The 24,590-nt window shown below is 39.1% G+C and overlaps 1 protein-coding gene across 4 annotated transcripts in view; it reads left to right on the forward strand.

Moving 5' to 3' along the window:
- CPED1 (cadherin like and PC-esterase domain containing 1) overlaps positions 1 to 24,366 on the forward strand; it is a 345,074-nt gene extending 320,708 nt beyond the window's left edge. For all 4 annotated transcript variants that reach the window (XM_055421169.2, XM_055421170.2, XM_055421171.2 and 1 more), the window contains 2 exons: positions 3,243 to 3,389; positions 22,315 to 24,366. In XM_055421169.2, coding sequence (XP_055277144.2) covers positions 3,243 to 3,389; positions 22,315 to 22,554 — 387 coding nt within the window. In that variant the 3' untranslated portion in view covers positions 22,555 to 24,366. The remainder of the gene's footprint in view (positions 1 to 3,242; positions 3,390 to 22,314) is intronic.
- The last annotated feature ends 224 nt before the right edge of the window (positions 24,367 to 24,590 follow it).

Consider the following 24,590-nt stretch of genomic DNA (forward strand, 5'->3'; position numbering starts at 1 on the left):
GAGCGCAGGAAGCACTGGGAAATGGGGAGACAGGAAGCTGTCCTTTGAATGTGTCTACCAAGTGAGATTTATTTTTGTGTCAATTACGAGTGCTCCTAGCTTTCTCCAGCACACATCAAAGGATCCCCCTCTCCTTTCTCGAAACTATACTTTCCTGGCCACCAGATCTGTGATGCAAAAGCATGAGAAACAGTGGAAAGTGGCCAAAGTAAAACCACCAAATTCAGCTTCCTGAAGTCAGGCAGGGTTAAGGTTGTGTAGAGTTGAGACATTTGGCATCTGGGGTAGCTGAAGGGTTTGAGACAGTCAGGGATTAGAAGAGGGGTCTTTTAATCATTTCCTCTATGGGTTATGAGTTGAATCTCCTTTACTGTTATTTGAGGTCTGCAGGTCATGTTTGCCTTTCCTTCTTGAGGACTCTGGTAGCTCCATTTTGCTTCCTTGATTGCGGCCTCTCAACTGGAACTGGATGAACTGTGATGCCTCCAGGTAGATTTAGAATGAACTCATCTCAGCAAACAGACCTTTGGCACTTACCATGTGCCAGATACCATGAACCATTGTGCCTGCCATCAGGGCTTCAATGGTGCTCATCAGTTTTGCAGACTTGGTGAAGATGAAAGGAAGGAAGGAAGTAGAGGAAGGGAAATGATAAAACAAGAGGAAGTTATGATAGTAAAGTGGAGGCAGAAAAGAAACCTGAACTCGGCATCAGACCTGGGCATTCATCATCCTCATCATGGCTATTCAAGATGTGGCCTCCACCTTCCTAGGTAGCCTGAGTCCTTGCATCCAGTGCGTGTGCAGCCATGTGTACTCACATGTATACACACACACACACTCACTCCACCACTGAGTGTTTCGGCTCCTCAAGCACGCCTAGCTCTCAGTCACCTCCAGATCTTTAAAGCTACTGTTCCTTCTTCTTGGAGCCCGCTCTCCACCACCTTCTCACCTGGGAAACTTTTGGTCACCCTTCCAGTGTTAGTTTCAGTGCAGTTTCCTCTGAGAAAACCTAGTTAAGGACTTCTGGACTGAGAAGACCCTGGACTCAATTGGTTCCTCCTGCCATGAGCTCCTGTAACTGTCTGGCGTCCTTGTTTGTGTCCCTCAACAGATCCCGGGCTTGATTGTCCGTCTCCCCTTCTATTCTAATCTCAGTGGGAACAGGGACGGGGTAGGGGAGGGAGGTCTGCCTTGCTCATTCTGGTCCCCAAATGCAAACCCCGAATCTCAGCACACAGGAGACTCTCAGAAAGCCTCTCTTCCTTTTGGGCAGAGCCTCAATCAAGACTCGGCACCCTTTTCTAAATTTGGACCATCATCAGAAGGGCCTTCCCAGCTCTAGAACTTCTGGTGAGATCAGCAAAAGCCTGCGTCGCAACAATATTGCAGCTCAACTTCTCTCTCTACCCAGTTTGTCTTCCCTCACTCCCTTGGAGGTGTTGATCTCAAGGAGGGGGGCACCTCCTGGTGGCCCCCTGCATGCCAGTTTCTGGTTCAGAGTCTCTTTCTCAGAGCACTGACCTTTCTCTAGAAACCACTTACTGCAAAGTTTCTTCTACTTTTTATAACTGGACACCTTAAAGCTGAGAGGGTACTTGTAACTAGACAAGAAAAAACTTCACAAACATTGAACACCTTGAGCAGTATTTTTCAGGTGACGATACAGACTGTTTCCCATCTGTTCCTTTTCCTCCAGATTTCTCCTTTATGATCCTTCTCTATTCACTACCTTCATTTGGGGAGAAACACTCTTCTTTGTATGTCACCAAATACAGAAAATTAGACCCCTTTGTACTGCTTCTTATATCTTGCAGTTGGATTAACAAATGCAAATAATTATTCGTTTTTTTACCTTGAAAATAAAAAAAATTTTTTTTTTATCTTTAGAAAAAGATTGGGGAGTACAGTTCCCTCCCCGTGGCAGTATGGGTTCTCAAAGAGACAGACACCAGGACGGGATCGACCAGATAAGGGGATTTATTGGAAAGAACGTCTGAGAAGAATAAAAGGGAAGGGGCAGGAGTAGGTGGGAAGAGTTTCAGACCACACCACCCAATGCATATCGTTCAGTCTTACACCAAATATTTCTTGAGTGTCCACTATGTACTGGGAACCATGTTTGGCTGTAATGTGTCTGATACGAAGGGAGTGGAAGAAGGGTGGATTAGGTAGCTAGAGTCTCAGACTACAGGTAAGTCTGAGAAAGCCTTGGTCAAGCCAATGAGGAATCCTGGAGCCATTATACTTAGTGAAGGAGTCCCTCTTCTCAACGGTGGACCTAAACTAGAACCTCTGTTGATCTCTATCAATGCCTTGATGGTTGGGAGGGAAGGAGGAATATGACTTACAGAAGCAGCAGATGGAGACTTCACTCACTTCTGGGGCTCCCAGAAGCCCACTCCCCTTATTTCCCCACTCCCACCCAACAGCAAACCTCACTCTACTCAGGAAGCCCCCTTGAAGTCTGCCATGGCCCTGCAGAGCTATTCCCTTTTCTCTCCCAAGTCAGAGTCTGGTTTGTGTGCGGGAGCTCAGTTGCTTTGTGACCCTTTGGACTGTAGGCTGCCAGGCTCCTCTGTCCATGTGATTCTCTGAGCAAGAATCCTGGAGTGGGTTGCCATGCCCTCCTCTAGGGGATCTATCTGACCCGGGATCGAACCCACATCTCGAAAGTCTCCCACATTACAGGCAGATTCTTTACCACTGAGCCATCAGGGAAGCCCAAAGTCTGGTATATTTCCCTCCAATAAAGAACTCAGTAAATATTTACATATTTGTTTCTGCTGTTTGAATGCCCTGTCTTAAGAACAGGCACTATGGTTTATTTACCCTTGTATACCTGTCCCTCAGCAAAGAGCTGAGCGCAAAACAGATACTAATTAATATTCAAATGCAGAATTCAAATAGATGGAGATAGAATTTGTGATTTTCAAGTCTTGGTTTTTAAATTGAGAATTTTAGATACTTCAGTGGATCTCTGTGGACAATAAACCTAACCACTTTTCATAGAAGAAAAAGTTCTGAACTGTGCCACTATAGACACTGATGTATGGTTGTTTTATATATGCACAAATATTTATATTTTGAAAAAATAGAACATCTTAAAGAAACTCATTCTTTGTCTTACAATAAGATCAATCTGTAAAAAAGATGACTTTTATGTGATTTTAACTAGAGTTATTAAATCATAAAGCAGTCCTTTTAATCAAAATTCTCTCTTCTCTTTTCCAATACAGAGTGAAGTTCAGAATTTATGGAAAGAAAATTTGATTATCCTGGAAGCTGCAAAAAAATATGGCTATGAAGTGGTTGACACATTCGCTATAACCATGGGGCGACACAAAGAGTTTTTGCGGGGGACATGCGGGTGTCATTTCCATGAGGTATTTATGCTGGCTCTCTGATTTTTGTAGCTTTTGACTTTTTAAAATTTCACATTGCATCTTTAATTGCATTGTCAATCTTATTTTGCATCAGAGAAACTATGTCTGGAGGAGATTAAATAATGTATTCATCATCACTCAGCCAAATCAAGTAGTAGTCACAACTCGAGGCTCTACAAAATGATGTGTTAAAATAATTAGTGTTATGTAGACACCTGAAGTGGAAAAGGCAATGGCACCCCACTCCAGTACTCTTGCCTGGAAAATCCCATGGGTGGAGGAACCTGGTAAGCTGCAGTCCATGGGGTCGCGAAGAGTTGGGCACAACTGAGCGATTTCACTTTCACTTTTCACTTTCATGCATTGGAGAAGGAAATGGCAACCCACTCCAGTGTTCTTGCCTGGAGAATCCCAGGGACAGAGGAGCCTAGTGGGCTGCCATCTATGGGGTCGCACAGAGTTGTATACGACTGAAGTGACTTAGCAGCAGCAGCAGACACCTGAAGACTAGAATCGCTGGCCAACATAAGCAGGAAGATGGAGAACACTTGCCTTTTCTAGTAGACTCTGAGCCTTCCCATCAGAAATTCTGTCCACAGAAGGTGGGAGATGTCTTTAATGGAGAGAGATTGAAAACAAGGCAATTTAATTGCTAAATTGATCAATTACCTTCCTCCATTGGTTTATCCAATGCATTAACAGAAGAGCCTGTGTTTTGAAAAGCTTTTGTTCTTCATGGTAAAATTGACTTTATTTGTAGCTAGTAATTAAATAGTCTTAGCTGATAAAATGTTAGCAGAAAATATTTTTTCTTCCTTGCTCCCCCACCCCATCCTTTCAAACTCTGTGCATTATTTCCTCCCTACACTTGTGTAAACTATTGTTGGTCCCATAATTTTAATGCCACTTTTGGATAATAATAGGACTTCAGTCATATTCAGGCATAAGAAGACTCTCACTCCAGTACTAAAATTGCCCAGATTTCTTTCCCCCAGCTCAGCGTTGCCTCAGTCTCAAAAGCCCAAAGTAAGAGAAAGTGTACAGGAGGCTTCTTTCCTATTTCTCCATCGTGCTTTGCCTCTCTTCTCCCATCCCTTTCTGCACTGGGTCAGGTTGCGTGCCTGCGTGCATGCGTGCTAAGTAGCTTCAGTTGTGTCTGACTCTTTGTGAACCTATGGACTATTGCCCACCAGGTTCCTCTGTTCTTGGGATTCTCCAGGCAAGAATAATGGAGTGGGTTGCCATGCTCTCCTCCAGGGGATCTTCCTGACCCGGGGATCCAACCCACGTGTCCTACGTTGCAGGCAGATTCTTTACTGCTGAGCCACTGAATAAGCCCTTGGGTCAGGTTAGGGCAACAAAAGTCTTACTTGAGGAGCATAAGCCTAAGCCATGAATGTACTTTCTGGGTATAGCATGCTAATTCTTTCTGTCTAGGGTGCTCTTGTGGGCTTCCTTGAAGATACCCCTACTGGGCCCTCTGATAATAGCTTCTTTGACAGAGGAATACTTCCCTTACAGCTGTATTCCTTCCTTAGCCCCTTGGCTTCCAGTTGTCCATCCTCCTGTTTGCAGATCACATTGCTTCTCCAGGCATCCTCTTGGAAAACATACAGCATGACACTGGGCTTGCTATACTCAGTTGCCCTGTGTTGTCCACAAGGAGCACTCATTCATCCTCACTGCGCTGTTGCCAGACAAGTCATGAGCTCCCAGTGCAGCCCTGCCTCTTTTCCTCCTCTGTTTCTCTCTCTAGCTCTCTCACTCTTGCTCTCTCACTCTCTGCCACTTCAAAGCTGATCTATAGCATCATGTCTCATGCCAGTTCTCATGCTCCTGGTCCCCAGAGGACACATGTCTACCTCTCAAAGTTGGTGTCTTGAAGTCCCGTCTCACTTAGCTTAAAGCAGGAATGAAGCAACCACCCAAGATGGAGAAAGATCACAAAGTTTAAGAACGTCCTTCATAGAAATTCTTTCTCTTCCTTATTCTCCTTTGCCCAGCTCTTAATCAGACAAGGGCTTGCTGAGCTGAATTTTGTCCACATTTTGGCAAGTTTTGCATATATTACCACTATATTGCTTTCGACGATGAGGTTACTTGGCTCCTGTTGTTGACTCTAGATCTCAGGAGCTTCAGCAGAAACTGCAATAAAAATTGTCTTGGTTGATCATCCTCTCAGATACTGATTCAATTGTTCTTTCTTGTGTCCCTTGGTAAACCAGAGTGCAGTCATGAGTGAGATGACAACTCTAAAGGTTTCTTCTGATCCTGTTTTTCAGCCCTACAATGACTGTTATAATCCATCTTGATCCTCAGATTTTTATGAATATCCAAAAGTTATTGACACTGCATTGGTTCTTCTGTACATTCTGCTAGTGGAGTCATGTTACACGTTTGTGTGATATATGGAACTGCATCTCAGAGAGGCGAGAGGCTGCACCAACAGTAGAAAGCATGGCATTTCAAGTTTAGATTTTAGCAACCTGAAGCTTGACCATGCCATTGCAGAACAGATTTTAAGCTGTAGGATACTGTGTTTACTTACTTCTTCCATAAGAAAATATCTTTCTGGGGCCTATCCTATTTGCAAGAGGTCAAGACTGAGAAACACAAGAGCAGGCAGCTTGGAAGAGGAAGAAACAGTGAACTTGCAGCTGAGCCAGCCCCATATCAGAGTTGGCTGCAAAAGCAAGCCAAAGGTTGTCAACCCACAGAAACTGGGGACTTTGAAAGACAACATACAGATTGGGTTTTTTCCCTCATTTGGAAAAAGTTTATTTATTTATTTTTACATAATGTGTCTTTAGTTAGTATTTTGGGGGAGAGTATTTTTTTTTTCAGCGTCAGTGCTCTAGAAGTCTAAAAAGAGAAATCTTCCAGTGATTTCTCACATGGCTCCAATTAAAAACCAGAAGATGCAGGAATTCCCCCATAGTCTAGTGGCTAGGGCTTTACCTTCTCACTGCCGAAGGCCCAGGTGCAATCCCTGGTCGGGAACTAAAATCCCAGAAGCCACATGGTGTGGACAATAAATAAATAATAAAAGCAAAAGATGCCTTTCCCACATGAATGCATTATATATATCTTCTGCCACAGGATCAACCAGTTGGCAGGGAGAGTCATGGAGTTTGCAAACTAGAGTAAAGCTCTTTGAGTCATCAGAACTAGAATATTAGCTTATAAATATTACTAATAAAAAATCCTTAATTTTCACAATCATGAGTTAAGCATGTTAGGGAAAATTACTTCACTCATTTGATTTTATAATTTTTGTGTACAATTATTATATATATTTTTTATTAAATCCTTATTTCTAATATGTGCCATCTTGGTGGTAAGGTATATACATAGCGCCCAAATTTTCTCTGTTGATTCTGGAGCAGTGTTACCCATTTTGATGTTTTCATGTTGGAGCTGAAATATTTGTGGTAGCATTTGCCTTTCCAGTTACAACATAGAACTGATAAGATCATCTTTCTCAACTGACTCCCTTCATCACAAAGTCTCTAAAGTCATTCATCACAGAGGCCTAATTGTTGCTTAACTCTTGAACAATTTGTACCACTTGTACCTCAGGAAGTCTCCAGTGCTGACACTGAGTGTTTTATAAGCTTTCTAAACTGTCACCCAACATCTTAAATCACTGTTAGCCTATTATAAACAATCAAGAATATCTGAAGTGTTTTGCAAAAAAGGATGATTTGATGATGAATGTAGCAAGCTGGGAAAATGAAGATTAGTAGTCTCATACAAAACATTAAAGGGCAGAAATTCATTAATAACAACCACATTTTCCTCTGTGCTTAACTCAGGAGCTGGCAAAGGAATTTGTCGTACAGTAAAAGCAAGAATTAAGATCTGCTGCATTAGAGCAAAAAGAATTTGAGTTTGGGAGCCTTGTATCTTTTGGTATTCAATGAAACCATTCCCACTATAGAGTCACAGATACCTGAGAAGGATTGCTGTAATCATCAGTGTAAGATCATGGTGTGTTCTCTTTGATTTGTGGTGAGAATTATATCATAGACATAACAAACCTGCTCCTGTCGCCATAGGTGAGATTAAAGGTCTCGGGGTGTCTCTTTCATCTGTCAAAGCAGCAAGAGAGGGTGTGTTGCCATCATGAATCTATAAACAATTTCCCAACTGGTATGCATCAATTTTGACTAAAATGTTCCTGCTGATTAGAAAAACAGGTGTTTCTCTTCATGGGTAGAAATGGAATTTTGTTTTCCCAGTGTTTATACAGGACAACAAACAGGATCCAGGTAGCTCTTGCCCAAGAGTGGTTTTGGATGGTGCCTTTAGTTATGTGGCAAATATCAACTGTGAGTGAGTTAAAACCTGGAAAGGATGCAAAATTATTACCAGCCCATACCTGGTTGCAGAAGGGGCAAATCCACAACCAATTGTTATGTGATTATTAATTAGTCTAACCAGTTGTACAGACTTTCTATGATGTCTGTCTTTTTTGGCAGATGTAGCTCCAGCTTTTGAATCAGTCAAACCCAAAACAAAACAAAATACCCAAACACTCCAGCATCACTGCCCAGCTTTAATATCAACAGGTTTCCTTTGATTCTAGCACCTTGGGAAGAAGAGGTTTTCAGTTCTGGGGCAGAGATGATTTCCTGTTATTAATCTTAATTAAATTAACAAATGCTTATCTGACCTAGAAAGGTTTTCCTTCTGTATTTTGGACCTAAAGTTTTTCTCTTTTTCCTTCAAACTTTCAAATTTTAACATGAGCACAATGCAGAAAAACATCTTTAAATTCATCTAGCTAAAAACATGAAATATTGACTTTTCAAGAAAAAGTAACTGATTCAAATATAATTATCTTACATAGTAGATCCAAGAATTTAACTATTATCATGGCTACTTTTAACAAATTAGTAATGGAAATCTAATCCAACAAATTTTGAGTGTTTGCATAAGTACTGTACTCACTGCTGTCAATAAAATAGGAAAAAATTTTGTAGAATTCCCATAAGCATCTCAAACTTGACGGGTTTCCAAATTTAGAATTAATCTTCCCTCGAAGCTGTCTTCTCTTGTATTCCTGAATTTATTCACTGTCATTTACAAGCTATGGTCATCCTTGATTCCTCTTATCTTTCTTCAGCCCCCTAACAACTTCCAATCAGCTAGTTACCAAATCCTATTTACCTCCTAAATATTCTTCCAAGTCTTTCCCCTGTACTATGTTCCAATTGCCTTGACTTGTTTGTTCTTTTACTTAATCATTTAGAAGAGTTCAGTTCTTGAACTAAGCAGTGGTAATGCAAAAATAAATATGATACACTTTCTATCATCAACATGTTGTAGTCAGAGAGCCAGGCATAAAAATCCATGTTATGAAACTGTACGTTAAAGAGATACAGAGAATTCCCTGGTAGTCCATTGGTTAAGACTTCACCTTCTAATGCAGGGGGTGCAGGTTAGATCCCTGGCTGGGGATCCCACATGCCTTGGGGCCAAAAAAACAAAACATAAAACAGAAGCAATATTGTAACAAATTCAATAAAGACCTAAAAAAAGAAAGGGAAATATAGAGTATTGTAGTAACACCAAGAGGAGGTACCTAATCCACTCTGAAGATTGAGTGACCCTCTTCTTGCAAACTACCCAAGTTTATTATTAAAGGATGCATGTGCTCTAGTAAAGGTAATAAAGTAATAGCAGAAGGAATCATTCCTACCCCTTAAGACAGTGTGAACCAAAGTAGCTTTGAAATAGCCTGCTGTTCTCAGGAAACCACAAGCAATTCTGTATATTGTAGAACATTGGTTATAAAAGGGAACTGGCAAAAGTTCATGGCCAGATCATGGTAAGAGTTTAGAATTTATTCTATAGGTGATGGAGAGTCAATGAAAGGTTCTGGTGAGAAGTGAGATGGTCATATCTTTACTTCAAATAGGTAAGTCTGATAACTGTGAGGAGGACAGATTTGAGAAGGACTAAGTCAGGGAGAGAAAGTAGACTTTTTAAAAAGCCAGGTGAGAGATGATAAAGGCTCACCCAAACCCAGACAGAGACACAATAATAAGAGAGAAGCAGACAATAGAAATCTTGTTCTTTTAAAAATATCTGTAAATCTTATGAGTGGCATGACGGAGTAGGAAGAATCAAAGACGATTTCTACCTTGGCTGACAGATTAGAGAACTGAATCAGCAAGTGAGACAGAGAATAGTTGAGAAGGTATGGGGCTTAGGGAAACAATGATTAATTCCACTTTGAACATGTCATGTTCAAGGTGTGTGTAGGACATCCGGGTGGAGGTCCCTAGTAGGTAGTTGGAGATATGCATCTGAAGCTTGAGGGACAGGATGGGGCTGAAGAAAGAAATTTTAAGTCCTCAAAAAATAGGTAATGAACAAAACTGTGAACATAGATAATACAAAGAAAGTGAGTAGATTTAGGAGAGCTGAGGAAGCAACTCTTGAAAACAGCAATATTTAAGCAAAGTTTGGAGAAATAGGAGCATTTGAATTTAGAGAATAAACTGTTAGAGGAAAGCTCTGGTAGACTGACTGGGCTGCCATGGAAAGCCAAAAAGTGAAAATATATAAGGAGAATTGAATAGGGTTAATGTTGTCCAGTGTAATAGATATCTCTGTTAAGACAGGGACTTTAAAAGTCATTGATTTTGGCATTAAGAAGGTCCTTTCTTACCAAATTAAGAGTAGTTTCAGTAAAATATGGAGGGCAGGAATGAAGAGGTTTAAGAAATGAGAAAAGGTAAAACAAACCTTTCGGCAAATAACAATAAGAAAGAAGGAAAGATATTGGATATTAAAAAGAAATCAGTCTAGGGGCAATTTAGCAGAATAACAATTTTGGCCATGTTTATGGGCAGAGAGGAAATAATCAATACTAAGGGATACATTAAGAATACAGGAGGAGGGACACTTCCCTGAGGGACACTTGAGCCAATGGTCAAGACTCCACACATCGGGGATTCCCTGGTGCCTCAGTGGTAAAGAATCCGCCTGCCAATGCAGGACACATGGGATTGATCTCAGGTCCAGGAAGATCCCACATGCTGAGAGGCAACTAATGCAGTGCGCTGCAAGTACTGAGCTCTGCTCTAGAGCCCAGAAGCCACAACTACTGAAGCCAGATGGCTCTAGAGCCCGTGCTCCACCAGAGAAGCCATCGCTGTGGGAAGCCCACACAGTGCAACCAAGAGTAGCCCTCACTCGCAGCAAGTAGAGAAAGCCCACCCAGCAGTGAAGACCCAGCACAGCCCAAAATTAATTTTACAAATTAAAAACAAAAGCGAGACTCCACGTTTCCACTTCAGGGGCACGGGTTTGATCCCTAGCTGGTATGGAACTAAGATACAATACGGTGTGCAGCATGGCCAAAATAAAAGAGAGAGAGAAAGAAACAAAGACAAGAAAAGAAAAAGAATACAGAAGAAGGTGGGATTATTGGAGGAAGGCCACTGATAATGTGGGAGAGGACCAGGTCAGGGACGCTGGTCAACAGTTGGTAAAAGGCTGGTCAGTGAACAAGGGAGATGGAAGGTCTTCTTCCCTTTCATTTGCCCCAGACTATTACAATATATTGCTCTTGGAACCTTCACTTTCAACTGCTTGAATACATCTTTCCTGCCCCCACCAAGTGTTACGTTTCTACACTTCAAATTGAATGGTATCATGTAAAATCTTTTAGTATCTCTAAAGGTAAAGACAAGTCAAAGGAGCTTTCACTATCTACTATTCCTATACTTTTTTTTCTTTTTAGAACATAATTCTAGAGAGTCCTTTCTCCTTAAAATAACTGATGTTCAAGTCCATCTGCAAGTGAATTCTAGCTTTTTCTAGCGGTTGATTAAAGATTAGTATGTGGTAAGAATGCGCTCATTAGCCATAATGGAGCTCAACCTTTCCTGAAATGGCTTGGTACAAAATGCTCTTCCATAGGGAGCATCCTATATTGAATGGTGGTAACACCAATAACATCAGGGTGTCTCTCTGAAGAAGGATAATTAAATGGAGGATAAACACAGAAAAGTGTCAGTCATTCTATGTTGCGCTAGTATGATGACCCAGAAGGCAGCTATCCAGCCTCTGCAGTCCTGGAATGTGGAATGTTGGTAGGCCTTAGAAAGAGATACTGACCCATCTCTATTTCATTTCATGTTCTATGCAGTGAACACACATTTCTGGAGGTTTAAATACCAACCTTTAAGTGCCAAGCTGAGATGTACTCTGGACTGCTTTGATTAGCATTTTTCTTAAGTTAGGTCTTAGTGTTCTAGCCTGGTGAAAGCAAGATCTGCGGTTTGGGAAATACAACCACTTTAAGGATTCTTAAATATTAGTATATTAAATGATCCCAATAGCCCTTACAAGCAAAGAAACTGTTTAGCTTAGTTTGACCCAGTTTTTCCCAAAATGTTGACCACAGAACCACTTTTCTTTTTTCAATAATAACTATTAACACCTCAGTAAACACATTTTGGGAAACCTAGCATAGAGAATAAGGTCTAAAATCACTCTTGGAGTGCAGATTAAATGTGGCAGATTGACCACAAGCATTTGTCTTCTCTTCCACTTGAAATTCCACAAAAAAGATTTTAAAGACATAAATCTCCACCACTACCATCACCCAAAAGAAAAGACAGAATAAGAAATAATTCATAACAGACAAGAAATTCTAATTCATTTTAAGAAGTGTGACTTAGCCTGCAAGAGAAATCACAGTGTAAAATGCCTAATAAGGACCTACTGCACAGCACAGGGAACTATACTCAATATCTTATAATAACTTACAATGGAAAAGAATCTAAAAAACAATATATATATATGTGTGTGTGTGTGTGTGTGTATATATATATATATATGCATAACTGAATCACTTTTCTGTATGTCTGAAACTAACACAACATTGTAAATCAACTCTATTTCAATAAAAACTTTATTAAAAATTTAAAAATTGCTTCATAGCTTAAAAAAGCAAAAGTTTATATCTTCCCTAAAAAACAATAAAGTGCCTACAGAAGAGAAGCACCAATTACAACAAGGGCACGCTTGACTCATGGATCCTCTGTGTGGTTCAGACCTGAAGGAGCCAGGTGCTGAGGAGGGCAGGGCTGCAGCCCACATCAGAAAGCAATTGGTTGACAGCCTGTGTGCAGATCTGATGGACACTGAGTCCCTGACCCCAGTCCATGCAGCCAAGAACCCGTACCTGTACACATGTGATTTCTTTTAAAATTGAACAGCAGAGCTTCTAGACTCAGAAACACAAGTATAGCAAAGAACAAACTAAAGGCTGAAATCAGAAAGAACAGTGGAGCTCCTAAAGTCCCGAAGTCCCCAAATACCAACAATCAGTCGCATGTCACCTCAGGCAGGAGGCTGGAGATCTCTTCTGATGAGAAATGAAATGGCCTAAAAGAAGATCTTTAAAAACTCCAGAATAGTGCTGGGCAAATCCTTCCAGTGACTCCAATAGTGGAAAATGTTGGTCCACACAAATCGTTTCTAGATAACATTTTATGCGTGCATGCTCAGTCACTTAGTCATGTCCGACTGTTTGTGACCCCATGGATTGTAACCCACCAGGTTCCTCTGCTATGGAATTTTCCAGGCAGGAATACTGGAGTGGGTTGCCATGCCCTCCAGGGGATCTTCCTGACCCAGTGATCAAAACTATGTCTCTTGCATCTCTTTACCAATGTGCCACCTGGGAAGTCCTGATAACATTTTTATGCCATATGTATATGTAGACTAGGGCTTCCCTGGTGGTTCGGTGATAACTACCTGATGATGCAGGAGACTCCAGTTCAATCCCTGGGTTGAGAAGACCCCCTGGAGAAGGAAATGGCAACCCACTCCAGCATTTCTTGCCTGGAAAATCCCATGGACAGAGGGCCTGGCAGGCTACAGTCCCTGGGATCCCAAAAAAGGCTCACAATAACAATTAAATAATAGCAACTAGACAATAACAGTATGTACAGGCTGTGCTGCACCACTGTGAGATCTCAGTTCCTTGACCAAGGATTGAACCCATGGCAGTGAAAATGCAGAATTCTAACCACAAGGCTACCAGGGAACTCCCAATAGTGCCATATTCTTAAATAAAAATTCTAAGTTCAGGAGAGATGTAGGGAAACAAATACTGGTGAGTTAAGATCAAAATAGATTTCAGGACTCAACAAGTCCATCTAAATAGTGTTTGAAATCAATTTGACTAACAAAGGTCATTCAAACAGTATCAAGAATTCAGTGAAAGGACTATCCAGCCATTTTGGAAACTGAGTTTAAGACAAGGTGTTAGTCTCTGGGGAACCGTGTAGAAGTGCAAGATAGAACCAATAGTTTAACTTGAAATCAGAATACTGGTCTGTAACTCCTAATGAATCTTTCCACTTCAGAGGAGAATTTGTTTCCAGAGTCAGGAACTGAGTTCTGACTGGGGGCAGGAATTAAACAGGCTCAGTTCTCGGTACAAGAAGTGTTGACAATTTGGAAGTAGGTTGGAAGACAGAGACAATGCATATCTAGAAACACCAGAAATAGAAAGGAAAAAAAAAAAACCTCATTCTTAAAGAAAACTTTAGTCTTGCCCTCTAATCCTCAGCATCTTTGACCCATTCAGAAGTTGGACTCCCTTCACTCAAAACATAGCTTATTTCATGTGGCTATAATTAAATATTGGGAGTGGGGGAGGTACATGAAAGAATTCCTTATTATCTGTAAAAATTGCATGATTTCCTGAAATGGAATTTTAAGGACTGGCTTCTAGCTATTGTTTGTCACTTTATTTTTATTCTCTTTCTGTGAATTCTTAAGCTATTTTTTTCAGTTGATCATAAATTTTGCGACTGGATTGTGAATTGAATGTCCCAACTTCAGAATGACTATACCAAATAAAAAGTACCTCAGTAGTATTAATTTATCTTCAAAGACTATGTTAGCTGGTTTTGCCTGGTCAAACTCATGTTTTCCCACCTTAGAAAACCATTACCTTCATTCCTCAGACCCCAGGCATGATTGTGAAACACATTTGTAATCAGAACATCCGCCCTAATCCGGTCTAGAAATTTTGGAACACTTGCATCACTGAAAATTGTTTTCTATTTTGTTCTGTGGATCTGGAACCACATCAGAAGTTCCTTGGGTATTATTCAAGTCAAGATCGGTTTTAGAAAAGGTATTTACTTGTAATCTGCCTGGCACTTTTCCAGTTCACCAAGCTTTCCCTTTGTATATCAGTTTTTTGAAAATTCATAGTTATTTTAGATGCAGCAATTAATTGACATGGCAGTACATTCATTGTGATGACCATGTGAAATCAATTTTGAGTGTTGACATGACATGAATTTAATAGTAAAAATTGCCATATACTTCTATTGTATAATTTATAACAATTTTTAATGTCTGGGAAGTCTTAACAATAGCCATTGACCCAAGCCAGTCAAGTAGAATTGTGGCCATTTGTATGCCTTCTAAAATGTCTGCGTGCCCAAGTCCTTAATTATGGATGGATGTGGAAAGATCTACAATCATAAGTTGGGAGATCTCTTAGCATATAAGAAACCTAAGAGAAAGTAAAAGTTGCTTTTACACACCAAAGCACAGAATTTTTGTTAAACACTGAGTCACAAAGAAATGTAATCATCTACATATCCTATATCTTATCATTACAGCCCTTGATTCCAGCTCCAAAATTACCCTTTTCCAAGTTTCCATGGAAACTATATTAAAAATCTATTACAGTTTTGAAACACTATAATCTTTACTTGAAAATCTATTCCTACTTGTAACTTAAACTAAATTTGAATATTGCTGAGACAAAAATAATTTTTATTATTACACTTAAACTTGTGATTATGGGACAATGCTGACCTAACACACTTCATGGAGACCAACTGTCCTTCACTCTCTCTTTCTAATTTTAAATATAATTTGACACAGCAAAGTCACAAAAAGAAAATAACAAAAACAAAACTAAAGACAAGGAGCTTCTTTGGATTATTTTAAACTGGCAAAAAAAAAGCACACAAAAAGCAAGCAACAAACAAAAAATGTCATCTAACGCTCACAGGTAGTGTAACATTTGCCCAGTCACCTGGTTATGTGTTATTAACCATATGTAGTAGTTCATTTTTCTTCTAAGTAGATGTGTCAGTTTCTCAGTTGTCACATCCTATGCACCCAGATTTAGAGAAGCATTTGGAAGCATCAAGCCATTCGTGTTTGTCTCCGATTGAGGTGACCACTCTACACTAATATCTAGAATCCTTCGTCTCTGGTTCAAGGCCTAAATTTTTCACCTTTGTTTTCTAAGAGCTCATTTTGTTGTTTACTATTATTATTCCCCAGAGATAAGCCTAACATTTGTATTGCTAACACCTCAAAGCCACATTCCAGTTACCACTCTGTTTGGAATTTAGTAATCCCAACCAGTCCTCTGATTTTGGAAGGACTCACATGGACATATTTCCACACAAGAGATCAAAGGAAAGAAACAATTCACTCTTTACAGGAATCAAACATGGGTCACTTGCATAACATTTCCAAGACTTAAAAATATAGCTAACTCCTTTTCTTCCACTTTAGAGTGTAAGAGTAGGTAAAATAGAGTAATATTTTGAAACTCAGAGATAGCAGTTTGATGGCCATGCCAGACACCAAATTTTACAAAGAAATAATAGCTGTGTGAACAGATATCATGGCCATAATGAATTAGCACTGTCTCCTTAATGTATTAATATTTACTAAGGAACTACTTATTATATAGAAACAACAGGGTGCCTGACCTTGGGGATCTAGTCTCAGACAATGTCTCTGAAGTCATTTTATTCTTATTCTTACTTCAGTTATCTTAGACATGTGTCTTTATACAGTCCCCTTGAGGGTAGGGACCATATCTCAGTTACTCCATGTGTTTCTTAAGAGAGAGAACTCCGAAGTTTGAAAGATGGGTATTTTATGGCAAAAATAAATCATATTTTCATTTTATAATATACAGCATCATCTTCTACTGCTTTTCTCTTTTCAAATGATTACATGAATTCTTGCTAATTCTAAAAATTTTTGAAGTATATATAATAAAAACAAAAATTCTTTGGTTTTTGTACCACACACACCCCCTGAATTTTCACTCCCTTCTCCACTGGAGATCCGATTTGCAGTTTGGTACATGAAGTAAAGTGAAAGTCACTCAGTCATGTTCAGCTCTTTGCGACTCCATGGACGGTATAGGAATTCTCCAGGTCAGAATACTGGAGTGGGTAGCCTTTCTATTCGCCAGGGGATCTTCCCAACCCAGGGATCAAACCCAGGCCTCCCGCATTGCAGGCAGATTCTTTACCAGCTGAACCACCAGGGAAATTAGGTACATAGCTCCATTTTAAACACACACACTTGATTTTAATCCCATGCAATTAAAACTACTTAGCTGTCAACATTTATGGTCATTAGATTTATATGACATTGGGTCCTATTTAGAATTGCCTTATTTTTCCATGAAAATTTTTAGGGAACAGGCAGTTTATAAAATACATTTTAATCTGCAGTTTGAAAGTTCCTATTTTTTCTCACTGTTGAATTTTACTTCTACTTGGCTTATGCTTGCTCAATCGCTGAGTCATGTCTGACTTATTTGCAATCCTGTGGACTGTAGCCCTCCAGGCTCCTCTGTCCATGGGATTTCCCAGGCAAGAATACTGGTGGAGTGGGTTGCCAGTTCCTACTCCAGGGGATCTTCCTGACCCAGGGTTCGAACCACATCTCCTGCACTGGCCGGCAGATTCTTTACCACTGAGCCACCTGGGAAGCCCATACTTGGCTTATACTGCCAGCAAATTGAGTCTGTGGTACATTGAAGCTACATTCAAGTCCCTTTGATGAATGAATATCTGGTATTGAAATCTCCTCTCATCACTGCTTCTTTTTTCCTTCCCATATGGTCTTGACCATTTTCCTACATTTATTTTCTGAGATCTGTTTTAGAATTCCTCTGTCATGTACCCCCCCAATCCTGCTGTGATTAAAATTGGAATAGCACTTTAATTAACTTGGAAAGATTTGACGTGTTATGTCTTTATATTTATTTGTGGGTTTTTTGTGTCATTAAATTTTTGATGCATTCTTCACCGATGTCCTATAGATCATCATCAAATTTGATGAAGTTGTTTTAATATTGTACTGAAATCTTTTCTCTATGTCTGATTAGTTGTTGGTAGATTATAGAAGATCTGTTTAATTTTTAAATATTAACTTTAAAATATTTCATTATTTTACAGTAGGTTCCTTTGAGTTTTCAGGCAAACATCATATAGCTACAAATAATTCTTCAGTAACCTTCTATGACAAAATATTTCATAATATTGAAGCTTAACATTCCTGAAATAAATTGTATATGCTAGTAAATCCCAAGGACAGAGGAGCCTGGCAGGCTACAGTCCATGGGGTTACAGGAGTCGGACACGACTTAGCGACTAAAGAGAGAGAGAGTGATATGGCACATAGTACTGATAGATTTTTTAAATGATATGAGATTAAATTTATAGTAGCATTTTGGGAGGATTTTTTATGTCTGTATTTTGACAAATCAAAATTGAAATCATTCTTTCTCTGTAGGTTTGTCTGCTTTTAGGATTCATCAGAGTAATACTGGCTTAACGAAAGGAACTGGGAAATTTATTATCTTTGATTATTTTTTGAAAAATAGTATTCAAAGGAAACCAACTGAATTAAGTATTGGGTCAATCCCTGGCATCATGGGTAGGAATCAGTCTTATATACCATAATAGAAGCCTTGGCACTGTAGGAAGCATGTGGCCCTCAGAAGGTGCAGGGTGGTGGTGGGGGGAATCCCCATCATTCCATCTTCAATTCTCAGAGATCATCTTAGTGATTTAAAAATAGAACTATTTTATCAAAAATAAAACTATATCATGTGATCTGGCGAAAGACTGACACTACTCTCAAGTGTTTACAAATACACTGGAAATATATATTTTTGTATATCCCCTTTATGAATCGTGTTCAAATTGCTGTAAACTTCTAAACCAGTACTATCCAACATTTGTAATGCAACATCAAATGCAATCCTGAAATCACAGAAAACGTTAAAATAATTTTTAAGGAATAGAATCTTTTTGCATTGGGATGCATCTTCTTTTATTTTTCATTGTAATTAGCTTGCAGATCATCAGGCAGTTGCAAAAGCCAGAACTTAAGATAATATTATATAAACGAAATTAACCTTATTTTGGCTTCAGAACACTGGAATAATATTTTTTCAGGGTTGACTACATTATTTATGCTTAAGTGTTTCCTTAAGTCAACTTCCTTAAGAATGTTCACTAATCTTGCTATAGATGAATACAGACCGCCTCCAAAATGGACAAAACCTTCAGGAAAACATTGGTGCACCTCCCCAGCCTATCATATTTAATGTTATTGTATAACCAGAGGTGGAAGGTGACCCATAATAGAAACATACAACTTTGGGACCTGGAATACTAATCAGTGGTTAACTGCAGATTGAGCTGTAAATTATGATCCAGAAGGATTCCTCACTACAACCCACTGACTTCACTGAACTTAAGCATCACTTCATCTGAGGGGCCTGATCACGAAAAGCCAAACCTCCCATAGTTACAGAAAAGCAATTCATTTCTTTGGGTTTAGCAGGGTATAATTGGCTTTAAAACACATTGCTGTTATTATTTTCTTCAAAATGGGAATAGCTTAGTGTTTGTATGATTATAAACTAATGCACATTTATTGTAGTAATTAAAAAGTAAGGACCAAAAAGTTACAAATAATACATTTTAAACTGCCTGTCATTCCTCCACCCAAAGATGACTGCCCTTAACCTTTTCGTGTAGATCATTACAGACTTTCTATTCACACAACTCTTCTGAAATGGTTTATGCTCACTGACAACTTAAATAAAAAGACTTACCTTCCAAATAAAATGCTACTTTTTTCACATATCCTATATTGTTGGAACTGTGTTCACTGCATTCTTTTATATGGGATCAAAAAATATGTACCTAAATTATCACATAGCCTTCAAAAGAATTTTTAAAAACCATATGAGCTATTGTTCTTTTTTTTTTGAGCTTGTGTTGCTTTCCTTAATCATTCAGTTCAGTTCAATTCAGTCACTCAGTTGTGTCCAACTCTTTGTGACCCCATGAATCACAGCACACCAGGCCTCCCTGTCCATCACCAACTCCCGGAGTTCACCCAAACTCATGTGCATCGAATTGGTGATGCCATCCAGCCATCTCATCCTCCGTCATCCCCTTCTCCTCCTGCCCCCAGTCCCTCCCAGCATCAGGGTCTTTTCCAATGAGTCAACTCTTTGCATGAGGTGGCCAAAGTATTGGAGTTTCAGCCTCAGCATCAATCCTTCCAGTGAACACCCAGGACTGGTCTCCTTTATAATGGACTGGTTGGATCTCCTTGCAGTCCAAGGGACTCTCAAGAGTCTTCTCCAACACCACAGTTCAAAAGCATCAATTCTTTAGCGCTCAGCTTTCTTCATAGTCCAACTCTCACATCCATACACGACCACTGGAAAAACCATAGCCTTGACTAGACGGACATTTGCTGGCATTAGTAATAAATAAATAATGTGTCCATATTGACTGAAAGTAATGTCTTACAATTGCATTCGTGTGATGACATTAAAAGATTTGCTATTCATCTGCAAACACACTCAAAACATTTTTGCCAGTATTTCCTCTTTTCCCTACTTCTCAAGCCTCCCCCACCCCAGTCTCTCTTGGTCCCCACCTCATTTTCTCTGACTTTTGTTGCTAACACCCTGTGGTACGTTAACCTAGTGATTAAAGCTGACAATGATAGGATCTCACCGGAGGTGCGTTTTATATATTGTATAAACAGACAATATATGTGGCCTTTTTGTTTGTATGTGTGTGTTGATATTCCTAAAATATCTGTGAAGAGAATGGCAAAAAACTAAAATATACATTGCCTCTGGGGAGGGAATTAATTGAGTGGAGATAAGGAGCAGAGATGGGAAGGAAAATTTTTTTATTAGATACTCTTTTGTGCTTTATAAATGTTTATACTACCTAATGAAAACAATTTCAAGATAAAAATATAACTACATACGTATGAACATTTATAAAGCTATTAGTGTAATAGACCTTAGGTGGCTCCTTCAGGTTCCATAACTTACCTCTTTCTCAGAGAAGTGAAACCACGGACTGTAACAGTGTCAGCTTGTGGGTATGCAATGCAAAATAATTTTCTCTTTCCTTTGAAAGTCCTTTTAGTTATCATTTAGTTATCATTCTCTAAAAGAATGCCATGATAGGTTTAGGGTACCATGTTTGAATCAGTGACTCAGCAAGATGTCAGTGTCTTCTATTTCTTAACATCTAACCTAAATACACTCACATATGCACACACACACACACTCACAGCAGTGTGGTAAAGACACCATCTGAGACTCCTTACTTGCCTTAGAGACAGCTGCCCTGAGGTAAGAAAAGCAGCGTAAATTTTCATTTCAACCGTTTTCCTTTTGAAAGATAATTTACACTGATTCTTGATCATGTCAGTCATACTCATACCATTTGGGCAACATCTGTGTATAGAGATGCTGTGCAACTTTGTGAGTTAGTTATCCTGCTCTTCAGTTCAATTCAGTTCAGTCACTCAGTCATGTCCAATTCTTTGCGACCTCATGGACCACAGCACACCAGGCCTCCCTGTCCATTACCAACTCCTGGAGTTTAACTAAGCTCACCTCCGTTGAGTCGGTGATGCCATCCAACCATCTCATCCTCTATGTCCCCTTCTTCTGCCCTCAATCTGTCCCAGCATTAGGGTCTTTTCAAATGAGTCAGCTCTTCGTATCAACTGGCCAAAGTATTGGAGCTTCAGCTTCAACATCAGTCCTTCCAACGAACGCCCAGGACTGATCTCCTTTAGGATGGATTGGTTGGATCTCCTTGCAGTCCAAGGGACTCTCAAGAGTCTTCTCCAACACCACAGTTCAAAAGCATCAATTCTTTGGCACTCAGCTTTCTTCATAGTCTAACTCTTACATCTATACATGACTACTGGAAAAACCATAGCCTTGCCTAGTCAGACCTTTGTGGACAAAGTAATGTCTCTGCTTTTTAATATGCTGTCTAGGTTGGTCATAACTTTCCTTCCAAGGAGTAAGCGTCTTTTAATTTCATGTCTACAGTCACCATCTGCAGTGATTTTGGAGCCCAGAAAAATGAAGTCAGCCACTGTTTCCAGTATTTCTCCATCTATTTGCCATGAAGTGATGGGACCAGATGCCGTGATCTTAATTTTCTAAATGTTAAGCTTTAAGCCAACTTTTTCACTCTCCTCTTTCACTTTCAGCAAGAGACTTTTTAGTTCCTCTTCACTTTCTGCCATAAGGGTGGTGTCATCTGCATATCTGAAGTTATTGATATTCCTCCCAGCAATCTTGATTCCAACTTGTGCTTCCTCCAGCCCAGCATTTTTCCTATTTGGAACCAGTCTGTTGTGCCATGTCCAGTTCTAACTGTCACTTCCTGACCTGCATACAGGTTTCTCAAGAGGCAGGTCAGGTGGTCTGGTATTCCCATCTTGTTCAGAATTTTCCAGTTTGTTGTGATCCACACAGTCAAAGGCTTCGGCATAGTCACTTAAGCAGAAATAGATGTTTTTCTGGAACTCTCTTGCTTTTTCGATGATCCAGAGGATGTTGGCAATTTGATCTCTGGTTCCTCTACCTTTTCTAAAACCAGCTTGAACATCTGGAATTTCGTGGTGCACGTATTGCTGAAGCCTGGCTTGGAGAATTTTGAGCGTTACTTGACTAGTGTGTGAGATGAGTGCAATTGTGTGGTAGTTTGGATTCAAACGTCCTTGATTTTGCCTCACTATTTTTTTTTTTCTTTTTTTGCAGGTGGTGAAATCAAAATTATCCAAAGTGGATCACTTTCTTAAAATGAAACAATCAAGAAATCATATTGTGGGAAAATATTTCAGCAATCAAAGCAAATTACAACAAAGACGACAAGACTCTATGACAAATGTTCAATCACCGTTTCATGTCAGAGGTCCAATTAATCAGGTTTGCTCTGAAATCCTTCTCAGCAGGATATGTGCCAGTGAAAGAACTGTGGAGGCCCTGCAGAAGCACTGAACTTGGAATTGGATACAAGCCACTCCCCCGGACAATGGTCTAAGAGCCAAATCCTGGTCATCAGGTGTATTTTGGTTCTACCACACACACTCAGGCGCACGGGCACACACATACACATTGATGCGCATTTAGCTAAAAAAAAAGTCATTACACTTTTTCTGCAGCTTTATAAAATCAGGATGTGCACTTGGAAATTAGTTGGTTTCAAGATGAAAGACAGAACTAGAAAAACGTGACCTGAAATATAATCATAAACTAGATCCACTGTGGGCCGGTATTGCACTGTGATGATAAAGAGAAATATAGACATTTGATAAGTGGGGAAAAAAGATCATGTTCTTGAGTATTGTGTTATCATCTTTATTGGTACCTTAATATTGAAAAGGGTTTGAGGAATTACATTCCACCTGCCAGTGGGGATTGTGCTGTGCTCGCCCTTACCAGGAGAAAATGTGGCATTGATGAGGGTTTAGGCTTTGTGAATCTAATGCTTAGTGAATCTAATGCTTATGAAAACAGTTTTTTCCTAGATTTTTAAATCCTTTAACTGAAAGGAAAAGAACAGGAATGTTCCTCCAGGGAATTCTAAGAGATTCTATGAAAGAAAAAGGAAGCATAATATTTTACAGTTAAAACACCAATATATTTAACTTTGCACTCTTTCTACTTTTCATAAACATTCCCTCCTAGCCTGTCTGTGAACTTGGATGGGTAACTGAAGTCTGAGTTGATTAAGTATGTAATATTAAAGTGAGAAAAACAAGATATAGTTCCTTATGGGTTACTTTATTATGTTTCATTGATGATATTACTTAAGAAAAAAGCTTTTGTTTGCTATTAGAGCCCTATATAATTTAAGACTGTGATTATATTAATATTTTATGTAAACATTTTGCGAAGTATTAAGCATTCTCAACTGCATAGGCATTTATATCCAGAAAGCATTCATATATGTCCACAAATACTACTATGTTGCTAGGAAACATATTTTGATTTTCCTTAGAGAGTATATCTAATCCAAATTTAGAATAAACATACAATTAGTTTGTATAAAACTGTGGCATATATATATATAATGTATCTAATCCTAGTAATTGAAAACTTTCTCTTCTATATTTTAAAATAGTAAATTTCTTTATTGTGCAAAAGCTCTGTTGTGAGATAACATCTCACAGTTACAATATCTCTTAAAGGATTATTTTTCTTTTGGGGAAAAAATACTGAGAGGGCTAATTCAGTGCTTAGCTGAAATTACCAAATGCACAAATACCTCAATTCCAATGCTATACCAAAAACAAATCTATTTTGATTGATCAGTTCCTTAGTATGAATATAAACTTCTTTTAAATACTCTATTTTTATATATATTTTTATATTAAAGTAAGCATAAATTTATATTTAACGGTCTTAAATTATATCTAAGCACAGATATCACTTGATATAAACAATACACACCTGAGTCTAAAAACAGGTGATAAATTTCTTAAATGAGCGGTACAGAATTAACTTTTAAAATGAAATATTTTCTAGTATCTACAGCTATGTGTAAGCATCATTTTTTGGGTTTTAGTGCTTTTTTAATGATATAAAATGTTGCCAATTCATGTAGCTCCTCCATCCTGTTTTAATGTATTACATATTCTGTAACAGAATTCTAGTCAGTGGATATTTCTTATAATTTACTGCCAACCAAACTGTAATACACTTCTGACTGAGGTTAGCCTTTCATTTACCTCTTTACCATTGAAATGGTAGTGGATTTTAGAAACAATTGTAATAATACAATTAATAAATGTCTTACTAGTAATAATCCGTGTTTGGAGAATATGCTTTATTTTCCTTTTTACTGGCGGTATACACCATATAGGAATTCCCTCGTAGCTCTGTCGGTAGAGAATCTGCCTACAGTGCAGGAGACCTGAGTACAATTCCAAGATGGAAGAGATCTCCCAGAGAAGAAAATGGTAACCCACTCCAGTATTCTTGCCTGGATAATCTCATGGACAGAGGAGCCTATGGGTTTGCAAGAGTCAGAC

This window comes from Moschus berezovskii, chromosome 3 (assembly GCF_049115385.1).
Source record: "Moschus berezovskii isolate FMDL1 chromosome 3, NW_MosBer_1.0, whole genome shotgun sequence".
In the NCBI taxonomy this organism is placed as follows: Eukaryota; Metazoa; Chordata; class Mammalia; order Artiodactyla; family Moschidae; genus Moschus; species Moschus berezovskii.